The 25,398-nt window shown below is 41.6% G+C and overlaps 1 protein-coding gene across 1 annotated transcript in view; it reads left to right on the top strand.

Moving 5' to 3' along the window:
• Positions 1-25,398, top strand: part of LOC136880973 (cytoplasmic dynein 2 light intermediate chain 1) — a 212,900-nt gene that overhangs the window by 172,287 nt on the left and 15,215 nt on the right. The window contains exon 8 of the mRNA XM_068229209.1: positions 20,272-20,367. Coding sequence (XP_068085310.1) covers positions 20,272-20,367 — 96 coding nt within the window. The remainder of the gene's footprint in view (positions 1-20,271; positions 20,368-25,398) is intronic.

The raw sequence follows: 25,398 nt of genomic DNA, 5'->3' as shown, positions 1-25,398 counted from the left end.
CAGGGAATTCTCACGACACTTGCCAAGAGGACAAGACGAATTTCTGAGCCATCACATATCCAGGTGGAGATAGACACACTGAAAGCTGTGTTCAAGGGTAATGGTTACAGTGATTTGCAGATTCATAGAGCCCTATATCCCAGGGAAATGACCAAACTAAGCTCACAGAAGGAAGAAGTGAAGGGAACTGCCTACTTGCCTTACATTCACAACACCACAGATCGAATTGCCAAGGTCCTCCGCAAACACGATGCAAAAACTGTGTTTGGCACCGCCACTAAAATTGCTCACAGTCTGAGTAAAACCAAGGACAAATTGTCCCCACTTTTACATCCTGGGGTATACGAAATTCCCTGTACTTGCAGTAAGGTATACATCGGCTAACCGTGCCGGTCCATTGGTACCCGTATCAAGGAACATGAACGTAATATTCGTCTCAACCAGCCAGACAAATTGGCAATAGCTAAGCACGCTCTATCGTCGGGTCATGATGTCATGTCCAAGATGCTCGAGCTCTTACCCACACTAGACACTACATGTCCAGGATTATACGGGAAGCTGTGGAAATACGTAGAAATACTAACAATTTCAACAGGGACACCGGCTATCAATTAAGTAATACCTGGTTGCCAACCATTAAGAATTTACATAGGTAGTTCCCTTCCCTGTCCCTTCACTATTGTTATTTCATCTTGGTGCGAATGAACGTACCATTTCTACTTCTATTATAACGTCTAAATTCAAAGAGTCATTGTTTAACACATTGGAGACACCGCTCGTAGAAACTACGGGCGCGCTAATTCATTGCTATTGACGGAGCTCGAAGAATCTACGGGCATGATTTCACTGTAGCTAAAAAATTGTATTTGCCATTTCAGCTAGCTGTGACTTCAATAAGATACTGATGAATGCTTGTATAAGCATAAAATATACTAGTTATGAGCATAAGTCGAGAGCTCTTCTTTCAAGGCATTGATAACACAGCCACGTTCCTACATAACCTAAGACTGCGTCATCGTTGACTCTCAGCTGTGAAATGGGCGGGAAAGTACGTACGGTACATGCGGTCAGGAAGAGTGTGTGTTCGAGAGGCAGGCTTGTTTATGTAATTCTTGTGAATATTTAGCATGTCTAATTCAAGTGTACGAAATTTCAACAACGAATCCATAATGGATGTTCTTATGGAAGACACGATTTCTGAAAATGAGGATGAGGATAACAATTACACACTAAGTAAACATGATGATTCTGGCGCTTCAGGTTAGTAAATGTAGAAAATGAGCTCATTTAAAATTGGTGTGAAGTGTAACGTGAAGTGGGTTCTGTAATACTATTTTATACCGCTTCCTAAAATGTGGGTGTTTCCCGTGTACCTGCAGGAACTCGATGCAACACCGTTGTCAAACAAAGAACAGTAGGAATGCAAATTCCTTGTTGTAAACCAGAATACCGGTGTCAATTGACTAATTAGGTTAGAATCTGCATTATTGTGTTTCAGTAGATGTGCCCACAAAGTCAAATTTCGAAATATTAACCGAACTGGCATCCATAGCTGCGTCAGATTTTTTTTCGTTTGTAAAACATGTTATTTTTGCAAATTTATATTTTAAAATTGCTGCACTATTATGATAATTAAAACTCATTTTTGTGTAGAAGAAAGTGTGATCTTTCTATGCATTCCAAAACTTGTTACAATCATGGCTTACCCTAGCATTAAAAATTTTCACAAACCATTAAAAATCCCGCGATTTCTGGAGGATAGCACAGTCAAATATGGCCGTCTCCAATGTGTTAAGAAGCCTTTCTCGTGGACAGTCAAGATTTCTTCTGAGGAGGCAGAGGACAGTTCTCTGAGAAACATGAAGAATTTCACTTTATTTTCTTGACACGGCATAAGCCCAAAAGCCTATACAGTATGACTCAACAGTAGACTGGCAGCCTACATGAGAACAATTGAGGAGCTATCTGGTCTAGAAAGGACCGTGAGGACTTGGCCACAGCAGTTTGACTCAGCGTGAAGAGCTTGAATACTCGAATCTCCCCACTTTCACTTTCTGCTCTTAATTGGATCTGCTCTTAATTGGAAAACAATACATATTTTTGGTCGATTTTGTGATTTTTGGAAGTTCAGGTTCTTACTGGTACTGCTGACTCATGGATGTGTCAATTGCATGAATTAATAAAACTGTCCTCTCTGCGATAAATATGTTAAAGGTATGAGAGGTCTTCCTATTCATTGGTCCAAAACTCATCCCGATAAGCCAATTAAGGAGATGGTACGATAACGACATCACAGGATTCTTTTCATGAGGAACTGGCTTCATGTAAGAATACTATACATATGTTACATCACATTGCCAAAGGTGCGAGGTATTTTGTCATCGAAAATTTATGTCGTGTAATAGAGCGTTGCATTTCAGATAATACTGAGGACTACTGGAGAGGTCTTCTGCTCTTCGGGTCCACGAAATATAAAGCTCCATCACTTGTAACTAGTATTAAACATAACTTAGTGATACTACTATAGGTCTTTTCTACGACGTGAGAGGCCATTAAGGGAAAGAGACAGAGGCGACTATTACAACGTTGCCAGGAGTGCCGTGCATGCTAAACTTGTGTTGAAATCTACATAACTTTGAAATACAGAGCTTCATATCTTATAGTTCGAATATGGCCTGTGGATGATTGTTTTTTTTAATATATATATTTTATTATAGCTTCGATGTAGTACGATACGAGTTAATTAATAATGCATATAAAAAGTGCATTGACAACAGACCAAAGAATAATTTGTTCAAAAGCACAGAGTTACACAATACATTTGTTCAGTGTTGGGTATTCACCCTTTATGTAATAACTGAGGAGAGTTCTTCTTATTGCATCTTTATGGAATTCGTCGATTGGTTTTGTTATACCCCTTTCAGACCGTGTACGCACAATTGTGCGGGTTCGTATTTTATATATGTCTGAGCTTATTTGACGTTTTCTTGGCGCTAGACCGGACTGCAGTGCTTGTGTGGGACACGTAGCATGTACTTCAGCTGTTTGTATTCAGTACTTGACCACCAGGGGGCAGGAAGAAGAGTTTAAAAATACAGTTCATTAGCAACATGGGAGGAAGCAGTAATGCCTAAAGTAAGTATTTATTTATTGCATTCATATTAATCTATAAGCTTTACTGAATATCAGAATATAATCAATGAAGTGTGTAAATTGTGAACTTACAACATCGTACGTAATACCATGAGGTTTTGCATGTTGATACACACATATGTGCGGGCTAGGTTTCCTTACAGCCAATGCATGCAGGAGTGCTGGGTGCTGTCACAAAAAGGACTGAGAAAGAAATCTCCTACTCTACATGAGAAATGTAATGTATAAGATTTTAATTGTTTAAAATCGTTCCACACTGTAAAATAGAACATTTGATCATGTACATATGTATATTCACGTGCATTGAGGTAATTTTTCTTTTTTGTAAGTAGTGAAGTAAGTCCTGACACGCACAATTGTGCGGGTGCTTTTTTTTTTTCAGATGTTAATTTTTATTTTGTAGAATAAACTAAAAATATATGTATTTAAGAGTATTTTGGTCAGTTTTTGACATACAAACAAAAATTCACACCTCCAGTTTCCTTTCAGGTCTGAAAGGGATGTAGTTCCCTTTGATTCGTTTGCACAGTAATTGAAATGAGATGGAACCAGATGACTGGGTACTGTCTTTCCCTTCCTTTACTATACACTGAACGGTTCACGTACCAACTTGACAAGCTTCCGACACTCTCTGCTGCACTTTATACACACTCACTAAAGGGGCATTATTTTCTGCTTCCTTTTGAAAATATTCATGAACATTGCTGATCATTTGTCTACCCTGGCTCCTTCCTCTTTGCCATTGTAAGATATATAGTTCAATTATTACATACAACAACAACAACAACATAGAGCAATACAAACGTCACTTCACATGCCACGAAAATGCTAATCGAAGAATGCAGTAAAGGACGTGGCAAGAATTACTGATAAAACAAGAATTATCCAAAAACAAACTTGTAAAGCAAACACACGCACACTGCAAGGCTACTCGGCAACACAGCAGTTGGGAGAGCGAAGTGAGCACGGTAAAATCCCCGGGAGACTGACTAGTTCTCAGCGCCACCGCTAGGTGATCTTTTGCCTAACATTCTGCCCGCACCCCACTTCCGCTGACAGCATGTAGGGCGCCCGCCATCAGAGCAGAAAAGACCTATAATCAAAAATACATATTGCAGCATATTTTATTGATCATATCTGCTCTGCAGTTCATTTTTGGAAAGTGTGGCCTGCGGGTCACAATTCACCCACAGTAACCTCTGCCTGTCATAAAAGGCAACTGAAAGAGGACTGAGTGTACGGCGGTATAAGTGGCCCCACTCCTTGTCATCAACATCCTCCTCTGAGGGTGGATGAACGATTTGAGGTGAGGGCAACTCTATTGTCCTTGGGGTGAGAAATTGCCCCTAAAGTCAGATGAATTGTTACATATTGGTCAACAGCATAGAATGCAAAAGGTAATGGGAAACCACTCCATTAAAGATTCTAAGGATATCCCATGTAGAATGCAACCATGGAAGCTGACATTAATGAGGAAATGTTCACTACTGATCATGGATTTTGGAACCTACGATCTGGCAGGAGAGAAAAGAGGGCTTCTCTCATCATTAGCAAGTGAAATCAATCTAAAACCGCCGTGAAGATGGGAACATGGAATGTATGAAAGCTATTGAAAGTGGGAAACCTGGATGAAATTAAAGACCAGATGAGGAAGAATGAGGTATATGTGAGACAAGATGGGAAGGAAATGGAGACTTCTACAGCGATGAGTTTAGAGTAATTTATAGTGGTGAAGGGAAAAGAGGAAAGCATGGAGTGGCACTTATAATAAGAGGAAAATGGTCAAATAATGTTTGCAGTACCTACCATGTCAGCGACTGGTTAATGATGGTGAAAATTAATAGTGCACCTATGGACTTGGTGATAATTCAGACATGTTTCCCAACATCAACTCATGGCTTGGAAGAAGTGGAGACTACGTATGAAGATACTGAAGAACAATTAAAACTGACTTAAGAAAAGATGATGTTGCAATAATGGGCGATTTTAATGCAATAGTGGGGTCCCATACAGGCAATAAGACAGTAGGAAATTTTGACCTGGAGGAAACAAATGAAAGAGGTGAAACTTTGGTAGATTTCTGCAGTCAAAATGATATGCTTATTACAAACACATTATTCTCTTCACGGGAGGTCGATTTCAGTTAGATTATATACTAATGAAGCAAAGATCATCCAGGTCCCGATGTAGATAGTGACCATACACTTGTGTTAGCCAAGTGCAACATGAGATCTATCAAAAAGAAGTGGAGAGTAGAAGGACAGAAAGAAGAACGAACCAATAAAGTAGATAATGGAAGTGATGAGCCAATGCAGTGGATAATTGAAGCAACAAATGAGTTTTTAGGAAATTGGAGCCCAGAAAACCTTGGATGACGTCATTCAAGGAAGTGTGGCGTTATAACTGAAGGGACATTTGTGTAATTGTCACGGGCTATACATTTCTGTATGTGAGGAATTTAAAATGTATCATTTAACATTGCGCCATGAACTGCAAGACAGCTATTGGCTGTAATTAGTTAATTGATAGACATTGAAAATCTTTATTGGTCGACGTGGTGTAATTTCTACTGCTTTTATTCCGTGACGCCGCCTTCTGATCCTCAACTGTGTCCTGGCAGTAGGCATAAGCTCACCATCCAACATCGGCCTGGATCTGCCTTAAGGAAGCTGTGAAATGGCTTAAGGCCCTCAAGTCGATGAGTGTGATATTTCTAATTTTTGTTTGGTGTATAAACTGTGTGAGATGTAAATCACCATGTTTTTATTTTACTACTTCTCATTGTTTGTTTCTACTTGTGAATTGTGTGCCTGAAATGGATTATTCTCGAACTGCAACATCTACTATTATTTTTAAGATGGGGAAGGTACTACGGTTACTGTTTCAGCTTGCTTGGCAGTCTGAAATTCAAGAAGATGGTGGACATTCTCTTTAAGATACTCACCCGGTTGTGTACATACACAGTTCCTACTCTCGTTATGAAATAAATGACTTAAATTTTACGGTTCATCATCTGAAATAATATTTAAAGAAATTTAATTGGGTTTCCAGCAATATTCTCGGGTGATATGACGAAGATGTGTTCAAAACTTTTAAAACAAGTACTGAAACTGTGGTCTCCATATTTAACTGATGTTGCCAGGTATTCTAATTGAAAGACTGACCTGAGTGCAGGCATTGAATAAACGTTTATTATTATCACTTTTAATATTTAAATTTGAGGTACTCTGCTGTGTATTACTTAATCTTCTATTATTATTATTATTATTATTATTATTATTATTATTATTATTATTATTATCATATATAATTCGCTGGGGCCATCAAGGACCACGTTAAGTCTTGTTGCATTTGACACTGAAATTGGCCTTCTTTAGAGCCCAGATTTCCCTCATTCTTTGTGAGTGGGCCTGCTTACGCTCCTCTGTCCAAGGGGCACCGTGTCTTCTCTTCGGTTGCTCGTCTCAGTTTAGCCCGTTCGTCAATATTTTCTTGCGGAAGAGATCTCTGTTAAGGGCGTCTTCAGCTGAGATATGTAGCATTTGCAGGTCTTCTTTGGTATTTCTAAACCAGGGAATTGTGGTTTTGGGGTTTGAATCAAAAGAGTGAAAGATTTCTTTAGTTAACTTTCTTCCGTCCATTCTTTTCAGATGACCGTAAAATCGTGCCCGTCTTTTTCTGATTGTGTCGGTAATTTTCTCTATTTTGCTGTAGACTTCCTTGTTGGATTTCTTTTGATGGATTCCATTTCTGTACTTTGATCCCAAGATTCCTCTCACAATTTTGCGTTCTCTTTTCTCCAGTTCTTCAAGGAGTCCTTTGTTGGCATTTAGAGACAGGGTTTCGGCTGCATATAGAACTACTGGCTTCAGAACTGTTTCATAGTGACGTATCTTGGTGTTTTGGGAAAGGCATTTTTTGTTGTAGATTGTGCGGGATGTTTGGTAGGCTATTTCCAGTTTGCGTACTCGCTCCTGAAGTGCATCTTTGTCCAGTCCATTTTTCATGATGATCTCACCCAGGTATTTGAATTTGTCTACTCGGGTGATGTCCCCGTATTTTTTTATGGAGTTTTGGTGGAGCCTCTTTGATGTTAGTCATTACTTCTGTTTTCTCAAACAATATCTGCAAACCAGTTTTTTCAGCAATTTCCTTTAAAATTTCAACTTGAGCTCTAGCGGTTTTTATGTCGTTTGAGAGAACAGCAATATCATCGGCAAATGCTAAGCAGTCTGTTGTGATCCCCTTGGATTTGGTTCCTATTCTCAATGGACTGTAGTTGGTTTCATGTAATCTCACCCGCCAGGTTCTGATGATCTTTTCAAGAACACAGTTGAAGAGTATCGGGGATAGCCCATCACCTTGTCGGACTCCTGTTTTGATTGATGGTTATGAATTTCATGTTTTTGGTCCGTATTGAACAATATTGTATTGAAAAGGTTGAAACATTTACGTTATTATTATTATTACTTATATATTATCCTGTTTTGATGTCAAAGGAATGCGAGAGACATCCGTGGAACTTCACCTTGGATTTTGTATCGGTCAGGGTGGCTCTAATTAATGCCAGCCTTTTCAAATCAACTCCAAATTCATTTAAGATGTTTAGCAGGACTTCTCCGTCAATGGAGTCGTACGCTTTCTTAAAGTCCACAAAAACAGACACATACTGCTTGGACCTTATTGTACAATATCTGATGATCGTTTTGAGATTTTGGATCTGTTCAGCTGTTGAGCGACCTTTTCTGAACCCTCCTTGGTATTCACCTATTTGATGTTCGAGTTGTGCTTCCAAACGCTCCAGGATGGCAAGTGATAGAATTTTGTAAGTCACGGGTAGCAAAGATATTCCTCTGTAGTTGTTGATGTTCTTCCTGCTGCCTTTTTTGTGTAATGGATGGATCAAAGCTATTTTCCAATCTTCGGGTAGGGTCTCCTTGTTCCAAATTTCTTCTATTTGCTTTTGCAAGATATCAAGTGATTCCTCTGGGGCATATTTCCATAGTTTTGCTACTACTGAGTCTTCCTCCGGTGCTTTGTTATTTTTGAGACGGACAATGTGGCGCTTGATTTCATCTCTGTCGGGTGGTCTGGAATCTGGGTACCTGAGTAAGTGTTCCTTGGTCTCAATGGCGCTTTGCGGTTTAGAGCAATTAAGTAAATTCTTGAAGTAATCTGCCAGAATGCTGCAATTTTCTTCATTTGACGTCGCCAGTGTGCCGTCCTTTCGCTCAAAGCATAGAGATGCTGGTTTATAGCCAGTGAGTTTGCGTTTGAAGGCTCTGTAGTACTCTCTGCTTTCATTCTTCCTAAAGTTTTGTTCTGTCTTTTCAATGAGAGATTTTTCGTATTTACGTTTCTCAGTTCTGAACGCCCTAGCTGCTTGGGCACGTTGGGTTTTGTAGGTTTCCCAATCATTTTCTGATTTCGTAGAGTAGTACTGTTTCCACGCATTTAGTCTGTCTTGGAGGACTGATTCGCAGGTACTATTCCACCAGGCATGCTTTTTGCTTCTCTTGATTTCTGCAACGTCTTTAGCGGCCTCAACAAGGAGACTTTTGGTGTTGTTAAAGTCACAGTCATTTGGTCTAGCCTTCTCCTGGAACTCCTCGACCCTATGCCGAAGTTTATCATTGTCGAAGCGTGTGATCTGTTTGGTTGTCTTCCTTGTGTTTGCGGGAATTGGTTTGAATTTGATAAGAGAGATATAGTGATCTGAGGCCACATTGATGCCTTTCTTTACCTTGACATTCATAATCTCAGGGCTGTTTCTCCTGGAGATTGCAACATGATCAATTTGGAACTCTCCGAGAGCTTGGACGGGAGAACGCCAATTCATTTGCTTTCTGGGTAGATGGCGAAAGTGGGTCGACATGACCTGCAGGTTGTGATTTTCGCAAATGGACATCAGTCTTTTACCGTTGGGATTGGTTCTTTTGTGAGCAGGGTAATTTCCTATAACTTTCTTGTACTTCTGTTCACGACCTAGTTGGGCATTGAAGTCACCCAAAAGAAGCTTGACATGGTGTTTGGGGATTTTGTTTAATTTTTCATCCAGTAGGTCCCAGAAATTATCAACTTCGTCTGGATCAGACTTGTTCTTATCGTTTGTAGGAGCATGTGCGTTAAGTAGGGCGTAGGTTTTGTTCGCACATTTAATTGTGAGTATAGACAATCTGTCATTCACAGGTTCGAAATTTGCAACCGACTTAAGGATCTTGGTTCTAAAACAGCAAACGCAGTTCCAAGCATCACAGCTCCATTGAGGATTCCTCTTTGCGCTTTGCTCTTGAAAAATCGGTAGCCTTCGTATTCAAAAATCTCTTCATCTGGGTACCTTGTTTCCTGTAGGACCATTATGGATATCTGATTTTCGTGAAGAGCTTTGGTGAGGGTTTTCAGCTTGCCAGTTTGTGTAAGTGAATTTATGTTGAAAGTTGCTAGAAAGGTTTTAGATTTTGGCCCGAGTTTTTGACTCTTCAGGGTACACCGAGACGCTCCGACTCATCTCTTGCATGATGTCGAGTCTCCCCCAGAATCCAAACGAGACTCGTGCGCCGTGGCGTTCACGACGAGGGATTTATACAAAGATTTACCCCCTGGGGTGTGTTTCTTGAAATGTTGTGCCATCATGCTTTTTGACTTGACTTTGCTTTGGAGGGTACCCATCCTTTTAGAACTAGGGTTGTTAGCCGTAGAGGTTGCCTCAAGATGTTTTCTGGCTTCTGGTCATTTACCAGTCTTCGCCGTAACCCTGGCAAGGGACCAATTTTTTTTTCACGGTGGTAGTTTATTTCCCTACTACCCTCTAACTCTGCTGGCGGCAGAGCCAGCGAGCTTCCCCAATTCCAATGGGACGCGCCCGATGGAGGTAACCGGTAAATCCCCACACGGGTATTATTATTATTATTGTTGTTGTTATTATTATTATTATTATTATTATTATTATTATTATTATTATTATTATTATTATTATTATTATTATTATTATTATTATTATTATTATTATTATTATTTGCTTCTGAAGACATTGCGTCTAGGATAACTGAATGGCGAGAGTAATTGAAGAATGTACTGGAAGCAATCATCAGTATATCACTTTTCGTGAACTTCAAGAGACTCCGAATCTAAGGATTACCTCGCCCAAGCCAGTAAGATGGAACATAGCCACTATGGATAGAGAAAAATTTCATGAAGTAATACAGAATGGAATGGATTGTATGACGGATACGTCACGGAGGCAAAAGAAGCATAATTGCTAATAAATGCGTGGAACACACCATGAGACTCCTTCAGCAAGCATGCAACGCATCAATGACCAGAATCAAACAACGGAGAGGCAAGCGTCCAGCATATTGGTGGAATGAAGAAATTGCTGAACTGAGGAAACAATGCCTGCGACTCAGACGAAGGACACAAAGAGCACGACATAACGATGAAGCTCTCTCAGTAGAGTATAAGACTATGAAGAAAAGACTGCGAAATACAATTAAAAAGAGTAAAGCCGACAAGTGGTGGGAAATGTCTAAGGAAGTGGATGAAAATCCATGGGGATTAGGTATAAAATCGTTATGAAGAAATTCAGGATGCTACCAAGCCCTATCATGGATCCACGCACCATGAAAGAAATAGTACACATACTATTCCCTGATCATGCAGAGAGGATTGATGATGAGGCCGAGAAAGAACTAGATAATGTACCACCTTTTACAACTGAAGAATTGATAACAGCAATTAATTCCCTTAGAAATAAGAAAGCCCCTGGACCAGATGGTATTCCAGCAGAAGTACTAAAGGTGGCAGTCGAATTATGTCCTCAACTGCTGTTGAGAATGTATAATCATTGTTTGAAAGCGGGAATTTTTAGCTTTCATTGGAAGATAGCTAGATTGGTTCTGATCAATAAAGAGAAAACTGGGGGTTACAGACCTCTATGTATGCTGGACATTGCCGGGAAAGGTTTAGAGAAGCTCCTACAACCGAGAATACTAGCAGCAGTCCGATTAGCTGGTGACCTATCTGACCAACAACATGGATTTCGCAGAGGTCACTCAACACTAGATGTTGTGAAGGAAGTGGTGAAGACAGCAGAACAAGCTCAAACGGGTAATCATTATTCTAGGAAGCTGACGCTTCTTGTGACTCTAGATGTTAAAAATGCCTTCAACTCGGCAAGATGGAGTGATATTTTGGAAGCTCTAGAAGAAACTTTCAAGCTACCAGAATATCTCAAGTATATACTGCGATACTATTTGAAAAACCGTACATTGTTATACGACACGGAAGACGGTCAGAGAAGAAAACGGCTCACAGCTGGTGCAGCGCAAGGCTCAATTCTCGGACCACACCTTTGGAATATCGTGTATGATGGTTTGTTACGGCTGGAGATGCCAGAAGATGTAAAACTTATGGGTTATGCTGATGATGTGGCTGCTGTGATAGTTACCCGTAACCTAGAGCTGGCTCAATTTAAATTGAATCAGGTGATGCGACGTGTCAAAGAACGGATGATAAATCACAAGTTAGAACTCGCCGATCATAAAACGGAAATTGTCCTCCTGACGAGGAAAAAGATTAATACTGTAGTACCGATGCAGATCGGACAGATAGCCATCAAAACAACTAGGAGCACAAAATATCTTGGGGTAACGCTTAATACTAAGCTTACATATTGGGACCACATCCAACAGGTAACAGATAAGGCAGCAAAAACTGTGACTGCACTGAGTAGACTCATGGGAAATATCAAGGGACCGATATCTAGTAAAAGGCGGCTTCTCATGTCGATTGTTCAATCGATACTGCTATACGGTTCGGAAATTTGGGCTGAATTGTTAAAAATTGTGAAATATCGGACAAGAATTGCGGCTGTACAACGAAGAGCAGCTTTGCGAATTTCTTGCGCATATCGCACAGTATCAGAACCTGCGATTCTAGTAGTAGCAGCAGTAGCTCCCATTGACTTGTTGGCCTTCGAAAGACAAGAAATTTGGCTCACACAAGAAGAGCTAGGAAGGAAAAGGGCAAAGGCTTTGGCTCATAGTCACAGAATGCAACGATGGCAAACAAGATGGGAAGATGACTCTAGAGGGAAATGGGCAAAAAGACTGATACCTTCTCTGGGCGTATGGGTTGCCCGAAATCGTGGTGAAGTGAACTACTATCTCACACAGTTCTTGACAGGTCATGGATACTTCCGAAGATTTCTTCATAGGCTAGGGCTAGCAACTAGTCCGGTGTGCATATACTGCGGTGACATCGATGACGTATCACATACTTTCTTTGTGTGTGTTCATTGGCTGCCACAAAGAAGATGCTTAGAAGTTATGCACGCAGAATTGACGCCAGAAGGGATCGTGTCAGTAATGCTACGAAGTCGAGAATCTTGGGACCAGGTGGCAGTCTCTGTAGAAAATATTCTGCATCAGAAGAAGAAGAAGGACCTGGATGATTACGACAGACAGTAAAGCAGAAGAAGGAAGATGAAGCACAAGATGCATTAAGCACGACGTTCGTCCTGAAGTAATGCGAGAGCGGTTTCTGGGGCAGAGATAAACGTCGTAGGAAAAGGGAGTGTGGTTTTTAGTGGGTAAGAATCTCCACACACTTGTTGAGTGCGAACCCTCACAAGCGTCTTATGAAGGATTTTCCACACTCCCTCGCAAAAAAAATTATTATTATTATTATAAGCGGGTCATTGACATCTGATCATGTGTAGCTTGGGTGCGCCGTATTTACATCTTTAAGTAAGAACAGTACTTCATTTATGGTTTCCTGGCAGTGTTCATGACAATATAATGTGTACACAAGGCAGGTTAATGTTATCTTGTAAGTATATTATTGTTTAATAGTGTTTTTAGACACAAATATTACATCATTTTTGTGTCATAACTGGCAGCCATCTTGTTTTAACTGAAAATTGATCCATAGATAACAGTCCGAAGAAAGGCACTTGATATCATGTTTACAATCTTTGCCTAACGTGTCAGCCATATTAATCGATTTGTTGAGACTGCCATGGAAACCATGAAGAAGACAGGTACATTGTATGTTCCTCACGGCGTTGCCTAGGACACAGAGGTTACATAAATTATCCCCGATAAGTTGGAAAGGGGTTGGCGACAGGAAGGGCATCCGGCTTTAAAAGTAAATAGCCAAAACCATACAAATATGACAAGTTCTACAAGATTAGACTCGGAAACTGCTAGGACGTGCCCCAGAAGCGACGCGCAAGGATTCCGCCTGCCCTTTGTGAGAAATGAGCGAAGGATACCGGGCCATGGGCGGGCCTGGCTAAAGAAGCAATTTCAAGTGAGAATTGGAACACTGAATGTTGGATCTATGACGGGGAAGGGTAGAGAGGTTGTGGATCTAATGATGAGGAGGAGGATTGGAATTCTGTGTGTTCAAGAAACTAGGTGGAAGGGTAATAAGGCAAGAGTGCTTGGCTGTAGTTTTAAGTTGCTGTACAGTGGAGCAAACAGTGCAGGTAGAAATGGTGTTGGAATTATCCTTTCAAATGACTTTGTAACCTGCCTGGTCAGTGTAAACAGAAGAAATGATAGAATAATGAGTGTGAAGCTGTGCCTTGGGGAAGAGTTCACAATTATAACTGCTTATGCTCCACAAGTTGGTTGTGAAAAGGAAGAAAAGGATGATTTCTGGAGAGACCTGGAAGAAGAACTTTCCAGCATACCAGCAAATGAAAAAGTATTCTTAGGTGGAGATCTGAATGGTCACGTTGGAACCAGTATGGAAGGAGAAACATTGAGAAGAGTGCATGGAGGTTGGGGATTTGATACAAGAAATGAAGAGGGTGAGAGAGTGATAAATTTTGCCTTGGCTTCAGATCTGGCGATTTGTAACACCTTCTTCCAGAAAAGCGAGAGGCATCTATGGACATACAAAAGTGGAGGACGGGAAAGCCGAATAGATTTCCTCTTGTGTAGAAGAATGCATCTGAAGGAGGTAAAGGGCTGCAAAGTCATGCTAGGGGAAGACGTAGCTCCACAACACAGAGTGCTAGTGCTTGATTATGTATGCACACGGATGAAGAAGAGAGCAGTAAGGAAAATGACTCCAAGAATCAAATGGTGGAGGTTAGAAGATCCAATTTTGAGAAGTGAATTCAAGGAAAAGGTGATCCAAGAAGCACAGTTAGTAGAAGGTGTAGAAATGGTGGACAGTAAACGCTGAAGCTATCAGGAAAGTTGGTATGGAAGTTCTTGGTATGACATCTGGTAAAGGTGCTCCACTTGATAAAGAAACATGGTGGTGGAATAATGAGGTCCAGAATGCGATCAAGATGAAAAAACAAGTCAAGAAAGCCTGGGAAGAATCTGGAATAGCCGAAGATAGAGAACACTACAGACAAGCTAATAAAGCTGCGAAAAGAGTTGTTGGAAGAGCAAAGGCATTGGCATGGAATGAAGTCTACGAAAATTTAGAGACCAAAGAGGGCGAGGCAAAGCTCTTCAGAATTGCTAAGGCACAGGATGTAGCATCAAAAGATCTAACACACATCAAGCAAATGAAGAATGAACAAGGAATGGTAATTCAAGATGAGAACCTAATTAAGAAGAGATGGGAGGAGTATTTTAAAAAGCTGCTTAATGAGGAGAATGAACAGCTTGTGTTTGAAGATGGCATTCCAAATTATAACGTAACCACTGACATATGCAGGATAGAGGTTGAAACTGCTATGAAAAAAATGAAAAGTGGAAAAGCAACGGGCCCCGATGAAATCCCTGTAGAGGTCTGGAAATGCCTGGGAGAAGAGGGAATAAATATGTTGTTAAACCTATTCCAACAAATATTTCAACAGGAAATAATGCCCAATGAGTGGCGGAAGAGTACCATAATCCCCATTTTTAAAGAAAAGGGGGACATTCAGGATTGTGCAAATTACAGAGGAATAAAACTCATGTCGTACACTATGAAAATCTGGGAAAAAGTCATTGAAAGTAGGCTTAGGCAGGAGACAATAATAGCAGAAGAACAATTTGGATTTATGCCAGGGAAAGGAACCATAGATGCCATTTTTTCTCTAAGACAGCTCATGGAAAGACACAGAGAAAAGAGGAAAGAATTACATATGGTGTTTATTGATTTAGAGAAGGCTTATGATCGTGTGCCCCGTCAAGAAGTATGGAGATGCATGACATCCAAGGGAGTACCAGAGAAGTATGTGCGCATCATTCAGGACATGTATCATGGGTCAAAGACGCAAGTTAGAAGCAGTGTAGGGCTAACGGAAACCATTCCAGTTGAAGTTGGTCTCCATCAAGGATCTGCGCTGAGCCCATATATCTTTAATCTGATAATGGATGTTCTCTCTGAAAGTCTTAGAGATCCAGCTCCTTGGTGCATGCTATTTGCAGATGACATCCTACTATGCAGCACTAATAGAGAACAACTTGAACTTAAACTAGAACATTGGAAAAAAACACTGGAGGATAGAGGTCTTAAAATCAGCCGGAATAATACAGAATACTTGTGCCTCGGTGGAAAGGGAAATTATAGTGTGAAAATGGATGGAAATCAACTCCTCGCAAGTAATTGTTTCAAGTACCTTGGATCAACTGTATCTGATGATGGAAATCTAGATCTGGAAATTACACACCGAATTCAGGCTGCCTGGTTAAATTGGAAAAGGCTGTCTGGTGTCCTCTGCGACAGGAGACTAAATGTCCAAGTGAAAGGGAGTGTCTACAAAAGTGCGGTGAGACCTGCCATGATATACGGTGCAGAAACTTGGCCAATAGTACAATCGCAAAATAAGCGGTTGGATGTAGCAGAAATGAAAATGCTACGATGGATGTGTGGTGTTACTAGGAAAGACCATATCAAGAACAGCTTCATACGAGGCAGTGTCAAGGTTACTCAAGCATCACAGAAAGTTCAAGAAAGGCGGTTGCTCTGGTAGCGCAGGGATGAGAACTATGTAGCAAGAAGACTTGGAGGTGAAGGGCAGGAGGGAGAGAGGCAGACCTAGAAGAAGATGGATGGACTGTGTGCGAGAAGACTTCGCAGAAAAGCAGTTAACTGAAAACACCATTTGGGACCGAGGAAAATGCAAAAGACTTGTCAAAAACGTCGACCTCGCATGAGCGGGAAAAGACGAAGTATTATTATTGTTATTATTTTTATTATTATTATTCTTATTATTATTATTAGGTTTCTTTATAGCTAACTCATTTATTTTCTCCGGAATTTAGAAGGTGCTATTATTCTTTAATGTAATGGGTTTGCTCAGTTCATCGAAACTTTTACTCTTGCTATTGTTGGGTCAAGATGATGTTTATTGATAAGATAAGATGCGTTGGGTCACCGTTACAAGTTGGTCATTATCTCTCGGAAAGTGTTGTGGTGTATACATCAAGTTTTGAGTGTCCTCCTCTAAAAAGGAGTAGTAATTATTATGCACTTCCATCTTTTACTAGAAAATTTAGTGTACTAAAATGGGTTCCTCGGTCTTTTTTTATAAATCATATTTATTGAGAACTCTCAAACAGATCGTCGGTTAAATGATTGTTTTCTGTAAGAACTGCAGTTCATGTGTAAAATTTTAAAAGGTATTATACGGAATTCTGATTGAGTCATTATCTAAACTTTGGTGATTGATACCCAAGATGTATGCTTTAACCATAATTTTGGACGATCCCTTCTTTTAAATGTTTCACTGTTTGAATTAATTTCTTTTAATATTTTAAAATTTATTTAGTTTCATTTTTTTCATTTAATGAAATTATTTATGGGTGTTAATTTCTTTTTTTTAATATTCTCCTTTTATTAAATTTTTATCTGGTTTAAACTATTTATGGTGCTTCATGGTATTTCTCATGAATTGTCCTATCCTTTTGCCCAAGATCCACCCTCTGTTGAGGTTCTTTGAACCTTGGTATTGCCCAGATTCCATCGCTTTCCAGTCCTGTGACTTGTGTTTTGGTCAAAGCTGGTGTGGCCTCTTGGTAGTGCTGGCAGTTGAAACTGTGTGCTTGCGGTGTTGTGTGTTCGATTGTTGGTATGTCACAGAGAGTAGTTGGTAGCAGCGGTACTGTTTGTTGCTATGACTACCAAAGTGAGCAGTATTTCACGTTGAGAAATGAATATCACTGAAATTCAGTAAATGGTGATACGCTCCTCATTCCTTCCTACTCTTCTTCTGCCATAACCTTTGTAGAGCAATTCATTGAGGGTAAATGTGCTTCTGATGCTGTATTGCTGTACCTATTAATATTCCTGAACTCAGCTCTGAGCATGAGACCTTTATTAAGAACTCCTTGTATGAAATTGATGAAATTTCTAACCATTTAGAGCAGGGCCTCTCAGGGTGCATGCGCCGTGCAGTGCACGGGCGCAAGGTGCAGGAGACGACTTCACTAGGTTGACCAGAGTGCAAACTCCTACTTCACTTCCCCTACACCTGTCTCACCTGTTCGGCCTGTCTTCGCCTTCTCCACCTTCCCCGCTGATCCTCCCCTCACTGCGAAATGTTTATGTGCGGTGAGCGGTGACACTGTTGTATGGGACAACATTACCGGTGTTAAAATACTCTTCTTTTAATTTGGTTTGAGCAGACAATTTATCTTCTTTAGCTCTTCTTTCCCTTTATATTTGCAATGATGCCAGTTATGCTTCTCGATGCAGCTTGTTTATATACTTCCTCTGATCATATTTTGCCAAACTTCAGCAGCAAGCCTCATCAAATCTAGAAGCCATTTTCCAACGAACTCAAGACTTCAATTCTAGATTATCATCATGACTAATCACGCATAATGCAAAATTACAGTCTTTTTAAATAACATTATTTAGAGAGCACAATTCTTAACTAAAATTCTCAATACTGAAATGTTACTGTATTCTAGAAACCAACGCACTTCAGAAACTATGGCTCCTATATATTAACATCCAATATTTATATTTATATTTATGACTCAAATTTCAATGCCAAATTATAGTTGAATCAATTTTATTTTAACATTGCAAACAATTTTTAGCCAAATTTTCAAATTGTAAAAACTGTGTTTTGGACGTCAATGTGTTTTAGAATTAAGAGTTAATCCATTTTAACATTGCAAATCATATTGTCATAATTTTTAATGTGTATATTATTCTTGTTTTAAATATTGTTATCACTAAAATTAGATTTACATTCAATGTAATGAAATTTGTAACAACAACCCAAATATGACAAACCTTGAGGCAATTGTATAGGCTGATGATGCTTGTGAATAAAAGCGAAACATGTCCCGGTAAATTAGTGTTGTAACATTACAACTTAGCAACACAAACTGTAATTTGTATTGAAAAGGTGGATCAAAATAACCAACAAATTGTTAGTATATCATAAGTGGTATGTTCCGAACTGTCAGCGGAGAGATGGCGGGAATGACAGTAGACGAATAAGTTTGAGTGGCGTTTATAAAATTAGGAAAGGTCACAATATGAAGATAAAGTTGGAATTCAAGAAGACAAACTGGGGAAAATATTCATTTATAGGAAGGGGAGTTAGGTATTGGAATAACTTACCAAGGGAGATTCCCTATCTGTTGTTTTCCTAGCCTTTTCCTAAATGATTTCAAAGAAATTGGAAATTTATTGAACATCTCCCTTGGTAATTTATTCCAATCCCTAACTCCCCTTCCTATAAATGAATATTTGCCCCAGTTTGTCCTCTTGAATTCCAACTTTATCTTCATATTGTGATCTTTCCTACTTTTATAAACGCCACTCAAACGCCAGATCATGAAGGAGAGCACAAAGGGAATAAAAGTCAATGGTGAAAGGATACATTGTATCAGATTTGCAGATGACATTGTATTAATTGCAGACTCCGAAAAAGAAATGATTAGATTGCTGCAAGTCCTCTCAGACACTCTTAAACTGTGGAAATTAAAAGTAAACAAACGGAAAACGAAAGTAATGGTAGTGCGGAAAAATATGGAAGAAATTAAAACCATTATAAAAATTGATGATATCAAAGTTGATCAGGTGAAACAACTCCATTATCTCGGTGGTATCATGGTAGCTTCCTGGAAGTAAAGAGAAGAATAGCATTGGCAAAGCAGCATTTCTTACTAAGAAAAACATTTCAATGAGCACACGCATGAATATTCCCTATGGTGCAACAGCCCCATAGGGCCGTGGCCTATGAAGCGACCGCTGCTCAGCCCAGAGGCCTGCAGATTACGAGGTGTCATGTGGTCAGTACGATGGATCTTCTCAGCCATTATTCTTGGCTTTCCAGACCGGGGCCGCCATCTCACTGTCAGATAGCTCGTCAGTTGTAATCACGTAGGCTGAGTGGACCACTAACCAGCCCTCAGATGCAGGTAAAAATCGTTGACCTGGCCGGGAATCAAATCCAGGACCTGCGGGTAAAAGGCAGGCACACTACCCCTACACCACGGGGCCGGCAGTGAATGTCAACAGTAGTTTGTATTCGAACTGTATAATCTGCATGGTCAGACATTCCTGATTCCATTATGAAAGAAGCCCAATGTCTTCATGCTTGACTGGATGAGCTGGTCTTGCTACGAATTATAAAAGTAGCAGTCTGACACACCTGTTTTCTTGTAGTGAAGATAGCTTCAACAAGTAGAGGTGTGTCGTATAGTGAGTATTAGTGGTTACGACAGACTTCGTTCAACTTGTACTGCGGTGATGTTGATTACAGCTTTGGTACAAGAGATGAATAGGTGTGTTCCTGTAGAGACAGAGATATGTGGAGCGCAAGCAACAAAGGCCCAAAGATGGAATAGTGGGTTTTCAAACACACACAGGTCTAACTGAGGTGGTAAAAAATTATTCGTTCGTAGGTTGGACGAAACTTTTTACAGCCATCTGGTCATTTGGAGAGGCCTAAATGTGAGGAAGAGAATGACACCTCCCGGTAACACGCAGCCTAATAGAAAAGCACCTTATACCAATGCCCCTTTCCACACGAGGGGGGTAAAGAGTCAACAGAGGGACATTTCATCTCCAAGATTCCATCCACAGAGAAGATGTGTGTTGTTATGTAAGAACAATATGCGCTGCATGTGCTTCTGAGGCACTTGACAAGGAATGTAACGTGCTCCAGGAACTTGTTATTGAACGTGACTTTTGATGTTCCAGGAGACGAGTGAAAGAACAGTTATGCCTGAGGATCCAGCCAGGGATACTAACTTCAGAGAACCAATCATTGATGCCCTCCGTGCCCACAAAGATGATGTAAGTATTTTGTTATCTAATATACCTCAATGATACTTAGAAAACAATATTTTTCATTCACTTTGAATAAATTTCTTATGCAGTCCTCTAATTGCCCCCTCCTTCACACAGCACTGCCCTTTAGAATGATTTAAGGACCCATCAAGTGCCATGGAATACGTCTCGTTCAGATAGGTTGCCCACATCACATGATGCAGTTATCAGGTTTGGCAATGAACTAATAGCCCCTGTACAGATACTGAAAGGAGTGAGACAAGGCTGTCTGCTCTCACCATCTCTAACATAAACCAAGCTTGGGGTGAAAATAGGAGATGATGATCAATCTATAGTTGTGAGTAGTCCAACTAAAGCTGAATGAAAAAGGTAAGGAATTTGGTATGAAAGTGAATATTAAAAAGAAAAAAAAGTCATGATGTTTAGTAGGAACCCACGTCGATTGCGCGTGATTATCAGTGGTGAGCCTCTTCAACAGATAGCACAGTTCAAATATAGAAAACCTTGAGTGTCCTGTAGTCCCTCATCTTATGCAAAAGTCTGTTGGACTGTATTGTGCTGAGACCTGGAGACTGTTGGCATCAGCTGCAATGGATAACTTGAGTGGAGAAGAAGACCAATACCGAGGTATAGAACATTGTCCAAGATAACGGACAGCTGTAGTCAGACTAGGAAGAGATAACTTTCTTGGATGGAACATTGGCTTTGACATAGGAATGTGTTGATGGAAATTTTGGAAGGTAAAGTACCAGCAAAACCCCCTTTTCGAAGACCAAGAAAGACATTCATGATGACATTTCTTGTGAACTCAGGATGTAGGAGCTACATACTGCACAGAATTGGCCCAGTTGGGGAAGACTCATTGCAGTCATTAGACTTGATTACTCTAAGAGTAGAAGAAGAAGAAGAAGAAGAAGACGACAAGTGAACTGTACAGAATTGCATGATTTGACAAGTTTCAGGTGTTCAACCTCGAGAACAGCTAGACTGGCTAACTCACTTTGAGAGTGTTGGATCTACATCAGCAATATAGTCTCCAAAGACCACCAACAGGGTGCAGAAGTGAGGACTCTTCAGTCTTGACACACACCTCATCGAGACTGTAGGCATCAGACCAGAATGGAGAGTTAAGACAATAAGACATCTCTGGTACAACCTGCATGATGGTGGGCCACATTCACTAAAACGACAAAAACTCCTAAACAATTCATATAAATTATAAAAGAGTATTTGTACCTTAATAAGATTACTTACTTTGACAAGGGTTATTTTAAGGTTGATTGTAACATAAAAACACTTCACAGACAGGTTTGTGCTGTTCTTAGCCTCATAATTATGGCAGGTGCCCTCCAAAGAGGCCTGGGTGTTCTGTGCATCTGTGAGCATGGAGCGCTACAGACAGGTTTGTGCTGTTCTTAGCCTCATAAGAATGGCAGGTGCCCTCCAAAGAGGCCTGGTTGTTATGCGGGTCTGTGAGCACGGGACGCTACAGACAGGTTTGTGCTGTTCATAGTCTCATAATTATGGCAGGTGCCCTCCAAAGAGGCCTGGGTGTTCTGTGCATCTGTGAGCATGGAGCGCTACAGACAGGTTTGTGCTGTTCTTAGCCTCATAAGAATGGCAGGTGCCCTCCAAAGAGGCCTGGTTGTTATGCGGGTCTGTGAGCACGGGACGCTACAGACAGGTTTGTGCTGTTCATAGTCTCATAATTATGGCAGGTGCCCTGGTTGACCTGTGCATCTGTGAGCACGGGGCGCTACAGACAGGTTTGTACTAATCATAGCCTCATAATTATGCCAGGTGACCTCCAGAGAGGCCTGGTTGTTCTGCGCGTCTGTGAGCACGGGGCGCTACAGACAGGTTTGTGCTGTTCATAGCCTCATAATTATGGCAGGTGCCCTGGTTGACCTGCGCGTCTGTGAGCACAGGGCGCTACAGACAGGTTTGTGCTGTTCATAGCCTCATAAGAATGGCAGGTGCTCTGGTTGACCTGCGCGTCTGTGAGCACGGGGCGCTACAGACAGGTTTGTGCTGTTCATAGCCTCATAATTATGGCAGGTGCTGTGGTTGACCTGCGCATCTGTGAGCACGGGGCGCTACAGACAGGTTTGTGCTGTTCATAGCCTCATAATTATGGCAGGTGCTGTGGTTGACCTGCACATCTGTGAGCACGGGGTGCTACAGACAGGTTTGTGCTGTTCATAGCCTCGTAATTATGGCAGGTGCCCTGGTTGACCTGCGCGTCTGTGAGCACAGGGCGCTACAGACAGGTTTGTGCTGTTCATAGCCTCATAATTATGGCAGTTGCCCTGGTTGACCTGCGCGTCTGTGAGCACAGGGCGCTACAGACAGGTTTGTGCTGTTCATAGCCTCATAAGAATGGCAGGTGCTCTGGTTGACCTGCGCGTCTGTGAGCACGGGGCGCTACAGACAGGTTTGTGCTGTTCATAGCCTCATAATTATGGCAGGTGCCCTGGTTGACCTGCGCGTCTGTGAGCACAGGGCGCTACAGACAGGTTTGTGCTGTTCATAGCCTCATAAGAATGGCAGGTGCTCTGGTTGACCTGCGCGTCTGTGAGCACGGGGCGCTACAGACAGGTTTGTGCTGTTCATAGCCTCATAAGAATGGCAGGTGCTGTGGTTGACCTGCGCGTCTGTGAGCACAGGGCGCTACAGACAGGTTTGTGCTGTTCATAGCCTCATAAGAATGGCAGATGCTCTCGTTGACCTGCGCGTCTGTGAGCACGGGGCGCTACAGACAGGTTTGTGCTGTTCATAGCCTCGTAATTATGGCAGGTGCCCTGGTTGACCTGCGCGTCTGTGAGCACAGGGCGCTACAGACAGGTTTGTGCTGTTCATAGCCTCATAAGAATGGCAGGTGCCCTCCAAAGAGGCCTGGATATTCTGCGCGTCTGTGAGCACGGGGCGCTACAGACAGGTTTGTGCTGTTCTTAGCCTCATAAGAATGGCAGGTGCCCTCCAAAGAGGCCTGGATGTGCTGCACGTCTGTGAGCACGGGGCGCTACAGACAGGTTTGTGCTGTTCATAGCCTCATAATTATACCAGGTGACCTCCAGAGAGGCCTGGATGTTCTGCGCGTCTGTGAGCACGGGGTGCTACAGACAGGTTTGTTCTGTTCATAGCCTCATAATTATGCCAGGTGACCTCCAGAGAGGCCTGGATGTTCTGCGCGTCTGTGAGCACGGGGTGTTACAGACAGGTTTGTGCTGTTCTTAGCCTCATGAGAATGGCACGTGCCCTCCAAAGGGGCCTGGTTGTTATGCGGATCTGTGAGCACGGGGCACTGCAGACAGGTTTGTGTTGTTCTTAGCCTCATGAGAATGGCACGTGCCCTCCAGAGTGGCCTGGATGTTCTGCGCATCTGTGAGCACGGGGCGCTACAGACAGGTTTGTGCTGTTAGCCTCATAATAATGACAGGTGACCTCCAGAGAGGCCTGGGTGTTCTGTGCATCTGTGAGCATGGGGCGCTACAGACAGGTTTGTGCTGTTCTTAGCCTCATAGGAATGGCACGTGCCCTCCAGAGTGGCCTGGATGTTCTGCGCATCTGTGAGCACGGGGCGCTACAGACAGGTTTGTGCTGTTAGCCTCATAATAATGACAGGTGCCCTCCAGATAGGCCTGGGTGTTCTGCACATCTGTGAGCACGGGGCGCTACAGACAGTTTTATGCTGTTCTTAGCATCGTAAGAATGGCAGGTGCCCTTCAGAGAGGCCTGGTTGACCTGCACGTCTGTGAGCACGGGGCGCTACAGACAGATTTGTGCTGTTCTTAGCATCATAGGAGTGGCAGGTGCCCTCCAGAGTGGCCTGGATGTTCTGCGCATCTGTGAGCACGGGGCGCTACAGACAGGTTTGTGCTGTTCCTAGCATCATAGGAATGGCAGGTGCCCTCCAGAATGGCCTGGATGTTCTGCACGTCTGTGAGAGCGGGACGCTACAGACAGGTTTGTGCTGTTCATAGCCTCATAATTATGCCAGGTGCCCTCCAGAGAGGCCTGGTTGACCTGTGCGTCTGAGAGCATGGGGTGCTACAGACATAATTAACCAATAACCATTAAAACTGTTGAGCCTGTCAGCAATCAAGCGTAGGGCAGCCACGCTAATGATTGAGCTTTGCTGAATGTCACAGATACTATTACTTACCAGTGACAGTAATCACATTGGGAACGGCATGGGCCCACCCCAATAATGGATAAAATCAAATGGCCAGGAACTAGTTTTGAAAGGAGGCCTCAACCCTTTTACTAATATCTCATGAAATGAGGAACACCCATTAAGATAAAGTAGATTTAATAAATCTGTTCCTAAATAACAGATAATGTATATGAAGTAAAATGAGAATATTTGTATTGTGAAATTGACTGATAATTAAGAAAATAACTTTTAAATGAGGTCTTCATCATCATCGTCATCTTCCTTCCAAGTATTGGGCTATGTGTCCCGTTATGGTCTTGCATTTTTGTTTTTCCAAGACTTGAAAGCGATCATATGTCCTTCCGACGGGTTGCTAGCCTGAAGGAAGTAAGACCATTGGTGGGGCTGCCACCTCTCAGCTAATGGACTAGCTGAAATTACAGCATTTCCTCCGTAATTGATGTAACGGTTATACCACCGTGACTCGGTCGACAGAGCCTCATCAGTGGGAACAGGTTTGTTCATCCCGGGAAGGTGAGGTTATGTCATCATCATCATCATCCTTCCAAGTATTGGGCCATGTGGCCTGTTACGGTCTTGAATTTTCTTTCCATCGCTTCATTGGACGTCCTATATATCTGTATCCTCTTGGTTGATAGCATAGGATCTCCTTTGGTAGTCTTCCAGATTCCAGTCTTTGAACGTGACGTTTCCAGTTTTCTTGGTAATCATAGATGTAATTGATTACTGGTTTCACATTCAGTCCCTTAAGCACATCTTCATTTCTTATACGATCCCATTTTATATAGCCTGCTGTTTTTCGTATGAACGTCATTTCACGTGCTGTAATTCTGGAAATGTCTTGAGTTCGTATTGTCCAT

The sequence above is a fragment of the Anabrus simplex genome, chromosome 9, assembly GCF_040414725.1.
Source record: "Anabrus simplex isolate iqAnaSimp1 chromosome 9, ASM4041472v1, whole genome shotgun sequence".
Classification (NCBI taxonomy): domain Eukaryota; kingdom Metazoa; phylum Arthropoda; class Insecta; order Orthoptera; family Tettigoniidae; genus Anabrus; species Anabrus simplex.
Note: the sequence above shows the minus strand (reverse complement) of the source record. Positions and strands in the feature narration are given on the sequence as shown.